Here is a 15,945-nt window from a genome sequence, read left to right on the forward strand (position 1 = left end):
TTAAAGAGACTGAACCCTAGTTTTTAAACACTACAGTATATTTTTTCACTATTAGAGCCATTTATGATAACTGAAATCAAACATTAGGCCCTACTTATATTTTATTCATGTGTGTGCGCGCGCGTGTGTGTGTTTTATACAGGCTTAGTCCATTTAAATAAAATGAGTATAGTTTGCCCCAATAAGTGTGAAGACAATACAGCACTACTATGAGTTCGGCTAATATTAACAAGTGAGAAACGAAAATGCCATATGGCCAATGATAAAATTTATATACAGAATATCCACATATAGAATTCGATGGATTTGACTTTGGTTCAAGTTAAAAAAAAAAAAGTTTAAAAAAAAGGGAGATAACTGACACTGTGTCTATGCAAAGTTCAGTTGATTTAGTAGGCTATGTTTTATTGGAATGATTGTGAAACCACAAACAGGACGGCAAAATTATTTCCACTCGAACAGATGATGAAGTGGATTGTCTTATTGAGAGAATATCCGACACTGACAGTGTTGAGAAAGCTGAGAAACTCTATTCATTATGATAGTATCATACCGGGCCCATATCTCTCGGGGAACTTCGTTTCTTGGTATTTATCCTAAATTCTAATACAACTGTGATATAAGCCTTTTTGCCGTTGGTAGATGTATGCTGTCATGGGCAACCAGGATTTATCACGATGACAAAATTCCGAAAATTCGTCCGATAGGCTCTCACTTGACCTATGTGTGGTATTTTCGTTAGTGTATTAATGCCGCATCTTCCATTATCTACCATCATACAATTTCGATCGACATATCATATGTTTTCGATACTTTGTTTGTAACTGCATGTATCTCGATATTATGCGAGATATTACGCACTATATCAGCCTGAACATAAACAACAAAGTATGTTTTTTCTCTCAATATTAAAAATTGCTTCAAGTCAAGCTGCCAACTTTATATTTTAATTATAATATCCTTGCGGTATGGGTTTTGATGCAGTCGCAGATAAGCAACGATCTCGCGTTGTGTAAAAATAATGATGTTTTTCTTATTATTTAGGCCAGTCGTTTTTGATTAATAGGTTTACGGATCCGCCGAAGTTTATTAAAAAGTCCCGCTGGAAAAATAAAAATGCAAACCTACATTTTTAATTTTTTTTACCACCGTTCTGACCAAAAAAAAAAAAAAAAAAAAAAAGTAATTCAAGGGTATTTTCCCCAAAATTATACTTGTCAATCATATTCTGTCTTTGTTAAATTATTTATTCAGAAGTACGTTGCGTTTTGACTTTGCCGTGTACTGTGCGGGTGCACAGGTGCATGGCCACCATCTTGTTGTTGTTGTTATTGATACTTGCAGAAAGTGGCTATATGTCGAAATCAGAATTTCAAGTAGCAGAATTGAACAGTTTATCGTAGTATGTCTGTATTAACTAATTCAACATCATAAATACACATATCAAAAGTATAAATCAATAAGCATCTATGTATAATACAGTATTTATATGCCTGAATGCCAAAGCAGTAAAATTACGACATGTGCAGACCAATTTCTGTTGAATCCGGGTCGTTTCGCCCTAAAACCATTTCAAACCCTGTGTTGTTTCGCCCTTAGACCCGTTCACCCAGTGTTGATTCATTCTAAAATCTTATTCGTACGGAGTCATTGCCATTTTTAAAATTATTTTTTTTATCATAGTTTGTATGTAATGTCAAAGGCATCATTGCACGAGGCAATAACCCCCTTGAAACACCAGTGTCTTAAGAATTTTTCTTTTTTGTTGGGCCGCTCTAAGGCGGCAAAAAATTCTATTTCAACCCTTGAATAAACTAAATGTTTGAAAAGTGCCATTTCATTACATGGCTTATCGTCCTCTAATAATTTTCTAGTTGTCCATATTACCCTTATCGCTTTACTCCAAAGAAAAATTCCTAACTGCGATGCATAATCTCCAGGTTTATGTTTTATGCAAAAAATCATGGCGTACGGGTTCAAACGAAATTTATTACCGAGAAGTTTTTTGAAGATTGGTTCAATTTGCTTTATAAATAGTTTTGTTTTGTTGCAGTGAAAAAAGGCATGCAAGACTGAGTCCACTCTGTTACACACAAGGCACTCCAGAGTGGACGCAATCTTCCAGTCATATAGATGTTTTCTGACTGCAATTACGTTTCTAATCATTTTATAAATTAAATCATAGTCGGGATTTTCAATGAAACCTGAATTTAATGTTTTCCAAATGTTTTGCCAGTTTATGGTTTCATTAAAGGCTATATTCCACCTGGTCTTAAATGATGCATCTTTGTAAGTTCTTACTAACAAGACTGCGTATATGTCTTTAGTTTTCGCGTCTGTCACGTCTTTTTTCGTGTCTCCTATGTTGATACGAAAGATGGCGTCTAAGTCACCATCAAAGGGGTCTTCATTTTGTAGCGTCTGTAGTAATGTCCGCGAAAAGTTGTCCTGTAGGTCTTTTAATTGGCGATAAAATACCGCGCTAGTTGAACAACCAGCGAAGTCCAAAAAGTCGTTCGTCCCCAAGTCCCAAATGTCTTTGACTAAATTTAGTCTTTCTCTACGTATACTTGTATATGTTTTGTTGGATATAAAAGGGTTTTCGTGTAACGGTTCATAAATTATCTGTTGGTAGCTGTTAGTGTCTCTAGTAATGTCAAGGTCCTTCCATGTTAAGAGTATTTCCCTGTAGATATTCGGCATTGAGATGAAATTAGCTTTTTTGTTTATAATTTTACATTTTAGAACATGTCTTTCAATATTTAAGTTTTTGTATTGGCCTAAAAAGTGATCCGCTAAGGATTTCCAGTGGCTATCGCCCTCTAAACTTAAAAATCTACTTACAAATTTAATTCTTTGTGCTTTAATTTTTAGCTGAATATTTACGACACCCAACCCGCCTAACTCCTTAGGTAGTTGAAGTTGCTCTTTTGATATAAAATGTTTTTTGTAACTCCAAATAAAGTCAAAGATAATTTTATCGATTTGTTTAGCGTATTTTTCCGGTAATTCCAAAACGTTAGATAGGTACCAAATGCTGCTAGTGGCAAGCGAATTTACTGCTACTACTTTACCATGTAAGGTTAATTTACGATTACTCCAGATGTTTAAAATAGTTTTGATTTTTTGAATTTTTGGTTCCCAATTATCGGCTGAGACATCTACGTTACCAAAATAGAAGCCTATATCAATAGGCGTATCTTTCTCGTACCTAAGTCTCCCCATTAGGAAACCAGTGGTTTTCTGAAGGTTGACTTTGGCTTCAGAAGCACGTTCGTATATATTTAAGACTTTAAACAATCGTTTAACTGAGTCTAGGTCTGATAAGGTCGCGTTGCCGTCGTCTGAGTAGCCCACCCACTTGCTAACGAAGCCATCAGGTAGATTTATTCCATTAATTTTTGTATCTTCCCGAACAGCTTCCGCCAAAGTTTCTGCTACTAAAATATATAAAACTGTGCTGATCGGGCATCCCTGTCTAATACCCCGAGATAAGTTAAAATAGTTTGAAATATGTCCATTGACTTTTACCGCAGATGAGATATCTGTGTAACAAGTCTTAATCATTTTTATAACATTTGGTCCAAAGTTAAATTTTTTTAGCACTTTAAATAAAAAGTCCCACTCTACTCTATCATAAGCTTTAGTTTGATCTAGAGAAAGAATTAACCCCGGTAGATTTTCACGATTAACGTATTCTATTAGGTCCCTTATCAATGACGCACCGTCATGTATTGATCTGCCTTTTACTGAACATTTTTGATTTGGGTGAATAATTTTTGGTAAGAAATCTCGAATTCTACTGGCCAAAACTTTTGTGATAATTTTGTAGTCGCAATTTAGTAACGAAATCGGGCGCCAATTTTTTAGAAGTTGTTTTTCATTGCCTTTCCAAATTAGAACGATTACACCGCGCCTCATGGTGAAAGTTAATTTTTCTTTACTAAAGGCATCATTAATTACTTCTACCAGGTCACTGCCCATAAGGCCGAAAAAATTCCAGTAGAATTCTGCAGACAATCCATCACAACCAGGCGATTTATCATTGGCAAAAGATTTAATAGCTGATGAGACTTCGTTAAGAGTTATTTCCCCTTCGCATGCATCTCTGTCTTCATCGTTTAACGTCTTTGTCATTTTGTTTAATAAATAATTTTGTGCCGAAACGTCTGTCTTTTCTGAAGTGTATAAAGTTTTGTAAAATTTAGTAGTTTCTTCTAAAATTTCTTGTTGTGTGTTAATTAAATTACCGTCTTCAGTTATTAAAGAGTCCATGCATTTGTTATTGGCTTTTTGTTTTTCAAGGTTTACAAAGTACGCCGTGCATCTTTCACCTTGTTCTGTTTCGTCGACCTTGGCCCTAATTCTAGCACCCTGTAATTGTATTTGTTCGTAGCTTTTAATTTTATTTTGTACATTTAATAATTCAGAATAATCGTCCAAGTGTCCTAACTCGTCTAGTTGTGTTAAGAAAATTTCGTCTTGTTTTAAATTATATATGTACGTCCTTTCAGTCCTGCGTTTTTGTTTACAATAGTCCTTGGTCAGAGTTTTTATTTTCACTTTACCCAAATCCCACCATAACAAAAGATCCTCATAATCCCCTTTTTTTGTTTTCCAAGTCTGCCAAAAATCATTTATTAAATTAGCGTAGTTTTTGTCTTTCAGAATGCTATTGTTAAAGGCCCATAGTCCAGGTCCGTTGTTGTTTTTGTCAAAGGTGAAGTCAGCCCAAACAAGCTTGTGATCAGTATGTACGCACTGAGTTACACCAGCTTCTTTCAGGCCAGCAATAAACTGCCCTGAGATTAAGATTCGGTCGATGCGAGAGTATGTTTTATAAGCTTTACTGTGGTATGTGTAAGAGGTTCTGTTTGGGTATAAAATTCTGTATGCGTCTGTTAGTGCATGTTCGTTTATAATGTTATTTAATTCTTTAACCCCTATAGTGCCCCTAAGCTCCTGCTTCTTAGAGCCTGTCCGGTCGAGCGTTACATTGTCCACACAATTAAAGTCCCCGCAAAGAATGCGGCTAGTCACGGTTCGTTGGTCATCTGTCGTAATAAAGTAATTTACACAGCTTGCAATGAACTCAGCCCTTTGGCATGGGTTCACTGGACAATACAGATTAACTACATTAAATACCTGGCTTTTAAATTGGCAAAGTAAACTTAGAACGCACCCTTCCGCGTCTTTAAGAGAATTAATTACTTTTATTTCTAAACCTTTTCTGAATAAAATAGCTACACCCCATTTTCGGCCTACATTGCATGAATTAATGAAAAATTTCCCTTTAAATTCTTTTAATAAATCTTTGATGTTGTCTTTATCATTAAAGTGCGTTTCTTGTAAACAAATTATGTCTACTTTTTCTTTATTTAATTGATTAAGAATAAGGGCTCGCTTTGTGTCGCTATTCACAAAGCCGATTACGTTTAGTGTGCCAATTTTCAAGTGGGTGCTGATAGCTGCCAACATTTCAACATATAATGATAATAATAATGATGATAATGAACAAGCACATGAAACAACAACACATAGTCAAACATATATACAGTACTTTTACACACAGGTCCTGTCTCGGGGACCCCAGTACACACCAAGTCAGTCACTAGCCCTGGCCTAACAGGTCGCAGGGTGGGGTGGTGGCCGGGGTCATCTCCATGGTGACACCAAAAACACACATGAACACAAAATGAACACAAAACACACAACACTAGAACAAGCACGGTTAACATGGGTACACTTAGGAACAACACATTTCCACACGAAAACACAGAACAGCACAATTCAACTCCAACGATGAAAACGAACACACAACACAATTCATGAATGATCACAGAAACAGAACAAAACACACTGAATAAACACAGAATAAAAACACATATCTTTACCTCTGGTCGCATAGCGAAAAGGATGTCCGGGGGCTGGTCCATATCATTACCGTAGGCTAGGTTAAAGAGCGTTGTTCAAAAATCGGAGTCCTTCGTCAGTCCGGGTCAAGTATGGGGGGAAAAAAAAAGGGGTGGAGTGAAAGCCTCTAAGACCTAGGTCTTGGCAGCTTTCTGTCCCTTCTTCCTGGAGGGGGCCGGGGTGGGGAGCGTGTAGCACGCTTTCTCTGGGGTGCTACCCTCAGATGAAGATAGGTCCCTCTTTCTATCCTTTTTCTCCTTCTTCTCTCTTTTCTTTCTTTCTTTCCTGCTCTCGTCTGATTCTTCTCCTTCGCTATCTTTCTCTTCTCCCTCAGGGGCAGTCTCCGGGGTGACTCCCGTGTCTATGATTAACGCCTCGTCTAGGTCTCCCAGGGCGGGTGGAGGGGGGGGGGGGAGGTGCTGTCCTCTTGGGCCTGTCCCTCCTGCCCTTCCTGGTCAGTGCCAAGGAGGTTGACCTGACGTTTGGGACAATCCCACTGGTGGTGGCCCGGAAGCCCACACCCAAAACACAAGTCAGGCTGGTTGCGGTACCTAATCGTGAACCACTGGTGGTCGCACGTTTTGAGTCGCCCTGGAATGTCCCTTTTTATATCAATCTTTACTGTCCTCTCACCTGTCTTGACTTTGGTGTTTCTCCATGTAGAGAAGTCAGTGCCTACTATGATAGTCCCGTATGCTATCATCACCGCATTAAGGTACTCGTTGGTAACCGTGAGGGGAAGTCCCCTCAGTCTCACCCACGTACCCCCTGGGAAGTGTGGCGCTACTTGGCAAGCTCTGCCCCTGACAGCTACTCCCGTGAGCTCTAGTTGATCTCGAAGCTCTTTCGAGTCGACGTGCAGTTCCCAGGTGTTTTTTCCTTTTGGGATGGCGGCTAACAGGTGGTCCACAATAGAGCCCAGGGCCCGGCAGATCTCCTCTCCCGTGAGGGGTGGGGTGTATCCTGGGGCGTGGAGGTAAAGAGGGTGATCGTACTCACCACCTTGATCCTCGGCTGGAGTCGGGGTAGTCTGGGCAGAGTTGTTGTCCTCCGTCATTCTTGTCTGGTTGGAAACTGGAAAAAAAAGGCAAAAACAAATTTTAAGTTAAACAGATTAACAATTGCCAGGCAAATGAAAATCAGCACCTCACAGCTGTGGTAATTGCTCAACGAATAGTGCCACTGGTATAAATAAATCTTACTGCTTATTGGCAAACAAAACAAATAATACTTATCATTCAGATGTACTTACAATCCAGAGTTGCAAACATGTTAACATACCTGTCAACTCTCTCGCATTTGGCGTGAGTCTTACGCATTTGTAACAAACATCAAGCTCTCACGCAATGTTACTCTAATCTCATGCTTTTTCTAAAAATAAAACTATTTTATAATCTTGGTTTATATTTTAGATCTGAATGGAATTATATGCTGATTATACAGCATATTGAACCTACCCTCAGTTCAGTACCAACAATCACTCGCAGATGCAACCAATGACCGACTTGTATGGTTTAACATTAGCTGTATTAATTAGTAAAACTTGTACTCACTTGATGGTTTATTTTTTATTTTTTATATATATCTTTTTTTTTAAAGATTTCCATTTTGGACTAAGTTAAACAAACAGCAACAGAAAACTTTGCCCTGTACCTGACCAAGAGCCTGTAGTCCCTGGACCCTAACTTCTAGTTTTCTCACACTTAAGAATTGCCACAGGTTGGCAGCTCTGTGTTAAGGGTAAAATTGACGTGGAAAATGCCGTGGACACTATTTTCCCACAGCAAATTATTTGCTGTGGTCATTTTCTTAATTGAAGGGGTTGGTCTGTGATGCGTAAGTCAGCTACATGTACAAGTGCAAAGCATTGTAAATATTTTTTAGTCGATAAAGATGTTAAAATTTGCTTAAAACCTGATTTTTGAGAATATGTAAGAAATAGAATAATACATTTGTGTCCGATACACACCATTTACCTCACAACTTGTTGTTTAAACACGTATCAAACTCACTTTCTCTCGTTAGATACATTTTAATCTAAAAGAACTTGTTAGATAAATGGTATCTAACTGCCACTCATGTATTATACTCTATATGTATCATGTCATATTGTTATTCAGTTTCTAGATTATAATTAATTTAACAGCTGGGCATTAACTTTCACTTACAATTTTATTTATAGTATCAGTACTTTAATTATTATATTTAACATATAATATATAATGTCTAGAAAACTTTGTATCAATTAATTGCATACAATTAACATAATTAATTGAAAATAACTGGTATAATATGACAGTTATTTTCAATCTAGCCCATTCAAGTGTGAAATTGAAATATGACATTTTCAGTGGGGCGGCACGTAGCACAGTGTTAAAGCGCTCGCTTAATGTACGATCGGTCTGGGATTGATCCATGTCAGTGGGCCCATGCATGTCGCTGTTCCAGCCAGTGAACTAAATATACAAGTATCAAAGACCGTGGTATATACTAGCTATTTTGTCTGTGGGATAACCCGGATAGTGCATATATATAAAAGATCTCTTACTACTAATGGAAAAATGTAGCGCTCGCATGATGTACAGTTGGTTTGGGTTCAATCCCCGTCGATGGACCCATTGACTTTCATGGCAATTAATTTAACCATTTTTCAAACAGTTATGGCACATGAACTTAGGAGATATGAATATTTGTATCCTGAACTTTGTTTGCAATGCCTCAAGATATTGAGTTGAAATTGTGTATATATTGCTTTATCATGTACTGTTACAGTTATATCAAGTTTAACTTCCATGGTGATTTACTCATTTTTCACAGAGTTATATGGCCCTTGAATTTAAGAAATATGGAAATTTGTTGGGCCTGGTAAAGGACATATGTATTGCTTTAGCAGTATACTCTCTGAATGTGTGTTTCTATTATCACTGGGTACTTGTATGTCCATCCATACAGTCCAGCCTGCGGGCAAAATGCACATTGGGCAGCCTTTTTCAGTAAGAGTAGCCTCTTTGGCAGGAAGATATTACCTCATCTCTCTCTCTCTCTCTCTCTCTCTCTCTCTCTCTCTCTCTCTCTCTCTCTCTCTCTCTCTCTCTCTGTCTGTGTCTCTGTGTCTCTCCCCCCCCCCCCACCCCCCACCCCGATGGGGATCGATCCCAAACCGGCCATGCATCAAGCGAGCACTTTTACCACTGGGCTACGTCCCACCCCAAAATGTTTGACATCCAATTAATCAGTGTGCTCTAGTGGTGGTGTTAAACAAAACACAATTACTATTGATTGGTGTCCTCAGAACAGATACAAAAAAACTACTGTGCCCAGTTTAGTGAGGTCTAAAGCACTGGTGTTGTCCTTCAATACAGCACGCAGTGTCACATCCCTCATTTAAAATATGGTTTACATCTATTTCAGTGTCTTATCCTGGGATACAGCACACAGTGTCACATCCCTCATTTAAAATATGGTTTACATCTGTTTCAGTGTCTTATCCTTCAATACAGCACACAGTGTCACATCCCTCATTTAAAATATGGTTTACATCTGTTTCAGTAACTTATCCTGGGATACAACACACAGTGTCACATCCCTCAATTAAAATATGGTTTACATCTGTTTCAGTGTCTTATCCTGGGATCCCTCAATTAAAATATGGTTTACATCTGTTTCAGTGTCTTATCCTGGGATACAGCACACAGTGTCACATCCCTCACTTAAAATATGCTTTACATCTGTTTCAGTGTCTTATCCTGGGATACAGCACACAGTGTCACATCCCTCACTTAAAATATGGTTTACATCTGTTTCAGTGTCTTATCCTGGGATACAGCACACAGTGTCACATCCCTCATTTAAAATATGGTTTACATCTGTTTCAGTGTCTTATCCTGGGATACAGAAGCGACATGTCTTGACTATCTGGGATTTCCTTGGTTTCTTCAACGTCTACTGTCTGCGGGTCAATCTCAGTGTGGCCCTTGTTGCCATGGTGAATAACACAGACTCACCAAAGAATGACTCTCAAAATACTGAATGTGTTGGACCTAATGATACGACAACAAAACACTTGGTAATGTGTCTGTATAGAATAATATTTTATTACATGGTTGTTAGTCATCTATTATTTATCGGTTTCAAGCTGTTCCCATAATAGACAAAACTTTTTTTTTTTTTTTTTTTAACCCCCTCCCCTCCCACCAATTACTATGTAATTAATGTATTATTACATTTTACAAATAGAATGATTTTTATATGTTGTTTAATATGTACAATGTGTTGTTATCTTCTGAAGTGTCTAGTTCTTCTTACCCCTGAGAATCGTTTGTTATCAGTCCCCGGGCCTACCGATCCAAGCGTATCATCCGTGTATGTCTGTCCATCCGTCCATCCATCAATCTGTCCTACAGATAGTTTTCCAGATGTGTTTTTTTTCCCACAATGCCTTAATGAGATATTGAAATTTTGTGCACAGCTTTATCATGGTTTGTTATCAGTAATCTACCAGTCCAAGCGTTTCATGCGTGTCCATCTATCCATCCGTCTGTCATACATATAGTTTTCTGGGTGGGTTTTTTCCCCACAATGCCTTGAGATATTGAAATTTTGTGCACAGCTTTATCATGTACTGTTACAGATCAAGTGAGACTTTCATGATTTACCCATTCTTGACAGAGTTATGGGCCTTGGACCTACATGTACCAGATATGAAAAGAAAAAAAAATCCAGATTTGTTTTTTGCTATGCCTCAAGATTTTGAGCTGAAATTTTTTGCATAACTTTATCATGTAGTGCTACACATCAAGTTTCACTTTCGTGGCAATTTACTAATTTTTCACATAGTTATTTTCTTTTAACTTAGGAGGTATGAACATTATAGTTTTCTGCACCTTTTTATGTTATCAGTTATGTCTGAAGATTTTAATATGAAATTTTGTATAAGTTTATCATATACTGTCACAGATCAAGTTTAACTTTCATGGAGTTTTACAGGGACATACCCCAGTTTTTAAACATTAAGACATATTTTTTACTATTATAGCCATTTTTGATAACTAAAATCATACTTTACTTAGATTTGATAGTTTAGATGATCAGTTTCCATACTTTCGAAATGTTTTTGATCGTCTTGGTGTTTTTAATATTACAAAATGAATTTTTCATATTTTTAAAAACACATGTGCGTCTGAGAAGTAACAGTTATGGAGTCGAGTTTTAGTCTATTTTTAGGGGGTATTTCACCATTTCAAAGTTACAGACTCATGTTTCACTCAGTTGTAACTTTATCCAAATGTGTTACAGGTTTGTAGATTAACTAAACTTATAGTGTTAATTTTCACGGGTTGAAACTAGAGTATGTCCCTTTAATAATTTTTCACAGAGTTAATTATAGCCCTTGAATTTAGAACATCTTATATCTTATTGCATCTTATATTTGTTTCAGTCGGGAGAGTTCCCCTGGAACGAGGAGACTCAAGGCTGGGTTCTTGGCGCCTTCTTCTACGGTTACATCATCACACAGATCCCAGGTGGCTATCTGGCAGTCACATTTGGGGCAAAACGTCTCTTCGCCTACGGAATTCTCTGTATGTCAGTCTTAACACTTCTGACACCAGTGGCAGCCAGACTTCACCTTGGTGTATTGATAGCACTGAGAGTTGTGGAGGGATTGGGAGAGGTCAGTCCTCTTGATATACAGTGAAACCTGTCTAACCAGGACCCTGAACAAACCGGAATCATGTCAAAACCGGAATATGTGAAAAACTTCCAATTTTCATGGTCCCAAATTTTCAAATTCTAAAGCGTGGACCTCTAAACACACCAGATCCTAGCTGTCTAAATCTGATAAATATTAGATCTCTGTCATGATCCGGATTATATAGACAGGTTTCACTGTGCCATAAGAGAAAATAACTCATACGGTTGCACACCATATGTTTGATGCCATATAACCGTAAATAAAATGTGTTGAGTGCATCGTTAAATAAAATATTCCTTTCTTTCTTTCTTTCCATGTAATCCAATCCAATTTCTACATTTAAATATATTCTGTGAAGTATACAGTATCGAAAGAGTCAAGTTTTAGGGAGTTCTCTCCCTTGACAAGAACCTTACAACATATCAACCGGCCTCGGTGGTGTCATGGTTAGGCCATCGGATATAAGGCTGGTAGGTACTTGGTTCACATCTCTGTACTGGCTCCCACCCAAAGCAAGTTTTAACGACTAGGTGGGTAGATGTAAGATCACTACACCCTCTTCTCCCTCACTAATCACTAACAGACTTACCAACTATATAACCCTCTATTCAAACAGTGCAAATAACTGAGGTGTGTCCTCAGGACAGTGTGCTTAAACCTTAATTGGATATAAGCACGGAAATAATTTGAAATGAAATGAAAATCAACATAGGTTGAGACCATAAAAAAAAATCTTCATTAGCCACCTGCATGCCACAGCACTTCCTCATGTTGCTGTTGTACCACTTGCACAGAGCTTTGTTACCATTAGCCACCTGCATGCCACAGCACTGCCTCATGTTGCTGTTGTACCACTTGCACAGAACTTTGTTACCATTAGCCACCTGCATGCCACAGCACTTCCTCATGTTGCTGTTGTACCACTAGCACAGAACTGTGTTACCATTAGCCACCTGCATGCCACAGCACTTCCTCATGTTGCTGTTGTACCACTTGCACAGAACTGTGTTACCATTAGCCACCTGCATGCCACAGCACTTCCTCATGTTGCTGCTGTACCACGTGCACAGTTAGAGGTGGGACGTAGCCCAGTGGTAAAACACCTGCACAATCGGTCTAGGATCAATCCCCGTCGGTGGGCCCACTGGGCTATTTCTCGTTCCAGCCAGCGCACCACAACTGGTATATCAAAGGCCGTGGTATGTACTATCCTGTATGCAGGGCATAAAATTTTAATTTTTCAGACAACCAATATGTTGTTCGTGTGGTTTTAGTGTTTACATGAATGATTTTCTTCAGTAGTTCAGATACAAATGAAAAGGTTAATGAGCCACAATATTCTAACTATAATCTAAGATGATCGATTTTTGTAGCTTTTCTTCTATCATAAATACGAAAATATACTTTTTGTGTGCTAGGACTAACTTAAAAGCTACTAGGCGAAATAAAAAAAATTAGGATTGTTTGTCCTAACCCGACCGACCCATGAAAATCGACCTGTGTCAAAATCTTTTTTGACCTCTTTTGGGGAAGATTTTTTGGTTAATATTTAACAAATTTTAATGTAGGCTTGAACAAGTATAATATTGATCTGTAGATGATATTTGTCAAACATTTTAAAACCTCGATATATTTTAATAAACATTTATTAACGTCAGTTTGGATTCATTGGAAATTAGAAATTCTGTGAAATGCTATTCGTAGTAACGAGAACACGATTTTCCCGCGACGGTGGCATTAGATCTCGTGCACCGCGGTGCATGTTCGTAATACAAGGTACATACTCTTGTAACAGGCAAAATGGGTTTTAAACTAAATCAATCTAACGGTAGCAGTATATAATAGAATATTCTAAGAAACTACCCATAAAGGTTCTGTGAAGTACTTCAAACACCGAATAGTGTGACGTCAGGACTGAGAATTTCAGCAAACTTTCGTAAATTGTAAAAATGTCGATGGTGTGCTAACACAGGTAGCATTTTATAACGAAAGTAGACGGTGTCATGAAGGAAAAAGCTGGACACGTTGAACGACGGAGAAAAAGCTGGTTAGAACATTACCATCAAGCACATATATGACGTACACTAAGGTCAGGGATTTCCCAGTGCACGCAGTTTTCCAAAACATCGATGATATTAGCCAACACACGTTTGTTTGGATTTTCTGATGAGTGATTACATCTTTTGCACGAATGATTCGTCTATGTTGATATTCAATTGGTTTTGCATAACCTACAGACGAACGATAAAATCGTTTGTGCCAAATTTTGTACACTGCAATTTATTACTCTTCTACCCGCTAAACGACATTTGAAATAATTAAGTCATAGGAAATCCCGAATGATTTTATGCGTGTATTTTACATTTAAAACATGTTTAAGGTAAGAAAGTGTTTAAAAAATCAAGAAAAAAGCAGGATACATGATTATTTTGTTGGGGAAGGGGGACACGGAACTCTTGCTATGGTTGAAACTCAGGACAGTCCCTTTAATTTCCGAACAGCGTAATATGATTTTGTGCATGTAGCGAAATGATCAAAGGGAACATGCAACTATCATACTATGTTACTAATTTTTTTCGAGACTTCTAAACACAGCTCCGATTTTGTATTACCGCGGTGCAGACTTTGTATCGATTGCGATGCCGATGTCAAACGGTAACATTGTATCTTTCTCACACCGGCCATGTAGGCTTATTTTCTTCCAAAAACAGTGATTTTTAAAAAAAACACATTTTATGACGAACGATTACAGCTTTTGCACGAACGATCCATCGTTTATGTTGATATTGGTTTTGCATAACCGACAGACGAACGACAAAATCGTTCGTGCCAAATTTTATGCCCTGTGTATGTGGAATGGTACATATAAAAGATCCCTTGTTTATAGAGTTGCTAATCAATTTTCAGTTGACTAGAAATATATTGCTAATCAAGATTTTGAAAACAAAATGTTCCCTGTATCAATGTGGCAGACATGTACTTTCTATAATTATAACATAGTAAACTTAGTTTTGTATTTCATGTCCCATAACTTCTTTTCTTCAGTATATTTCTTTCTGTACTTGGCTTGTGTGATCAATTTCATATTGCATGTTTTACCTGTGTGGTCAGTGAATACCTGTGACATCTCTTTGTTTCTTGTGAGGACTATTTTCATGTGCTGTCTGTGAGTGTCTTTAGTTTTGATTGGGCTGCTGACCATGACATGATCAGCTGATGTTAGAAGGTAGCCATTCTGCATTTATTGAGTTATACTGGATGGTGGTTTCTTTTGGGCTCCTGATATTTTGGTGTCCTGTATTTTGACATAAGAATTTATGTAAAGGTTTACAGATTAGTCTATAAGTGACGGTGGATATGGTTGAACAGAACATCTTAAACCTCATGGGTTTGAGATGGGTTTCGTCTCCGTGATCTACAATAAACTGTGCAAAGCTACATAACCGGTTGTTATCATTTCCTGCACTGAACACCCTGTTACATCAATATTCAGAAGAAATGGCAGACAATTTGTTTTAATATATCAATATTCAGAAAAAATGGCAGAGGCACATTTTAAAATATCAATATTCAGATAAAATGGCAGAGGCAAGTTGTATTAATATATCAGCTAGTAATATTCAGAAGAAATGGCAAGAGGGAAGTTGTTTTAATATATCAGCTAGTAATATTCAGAAGAAATGGCAAGAGGGAAGTTGTTTTAATATATCAGCTAGTAATATTCAGAAGAAATGGCAAGAGGGAAGTTGTTTTAATATATTAGTATTCAGAAAGAATTTAATTCTGAAAACTTATAATAAGCTCCAAGCTATATAGTTATTTCCATTCCATAAACAATATCCTCAGTTAAAAGCTTGCACATACATTTGTACATGTAGTAATAAAAAGAGGTTTTCAGTAACACACTTTTAAACAATCACTGAATCAGCATTTTTAAACAAGCAGTGGGCAATGCACTGCTACCACATTTTGAGATGACAATAATATTCGCTGGGACATGCAAATGTCAGCACGCACCTCAGCTGTGAAAAACTGTGGTTTCATAGAAGAACTGGGAGGGAAAATATATGTTAGAAATAGTTTGTTTTTGTTGTTGTTTTTGTTGAATGTTATAACTCTTATTGTTTTTTGTTTTTTTATAGGGAGTAACATTTGCGTGCATGCAATGTGGGGTAACTGGGCCCCTGTGTGGGGACGAAGCAAATTAACAGGTTTTGCTTATGCAGGTATGGCTATAATTATGTTCATATCTATTTTTTTCCCCACAGTATATATAAAAAAAAAAAAAGTCTTTATGTAACGATGCACTCAACACATTTTATTTACGGATCTATGGCGTC

General features: G+C 37.5%; 1 protein-coding gene across 1 annotated transcript; it reads left to right on the forward strand.

The window, feature by feature from the left end:
* The first annotated feature begins 379 nt into the window (after window positions 1-379).
* LOC121377104 (sialin-like) lies at window positions 380-15,832 on the forward strand. Its single transcript, XM_041504980.1, has 4 exons — window positions 380-587; window positions 9,789-9,979; window positions 11,351-11,584; window positions 15,748-15,832. The coding sequence occupies exons 1-4, from the start codon at window positions 539-541 to the stop codon at window positions 15,811-15,813; spliced, it is 540 nt and encodes a 179-aa protein (XP_041360914.1). The 5' UTR covers window positions 380-538; the 3' UTR covers window positions 15,814-15,832.
* The last annotated feature ends 113 nt before the right edge of the window (window positions 15,833-15,945 follow it).

This window comes from Gigantopelta aegis, chromosome 7 (genome assembly GCF_016097555.1).
Source record: "Gigantopelta aegis isolate Gae_Host chromosome 7, Gae_host_genome, whole genome shotgun sequence".
NCBI lineage: Eukaryota > Metazoa > Mollusca > Gastropoda > Neomphalida > Peltospiridae > Gigantopelta > Gigantopelta aegis.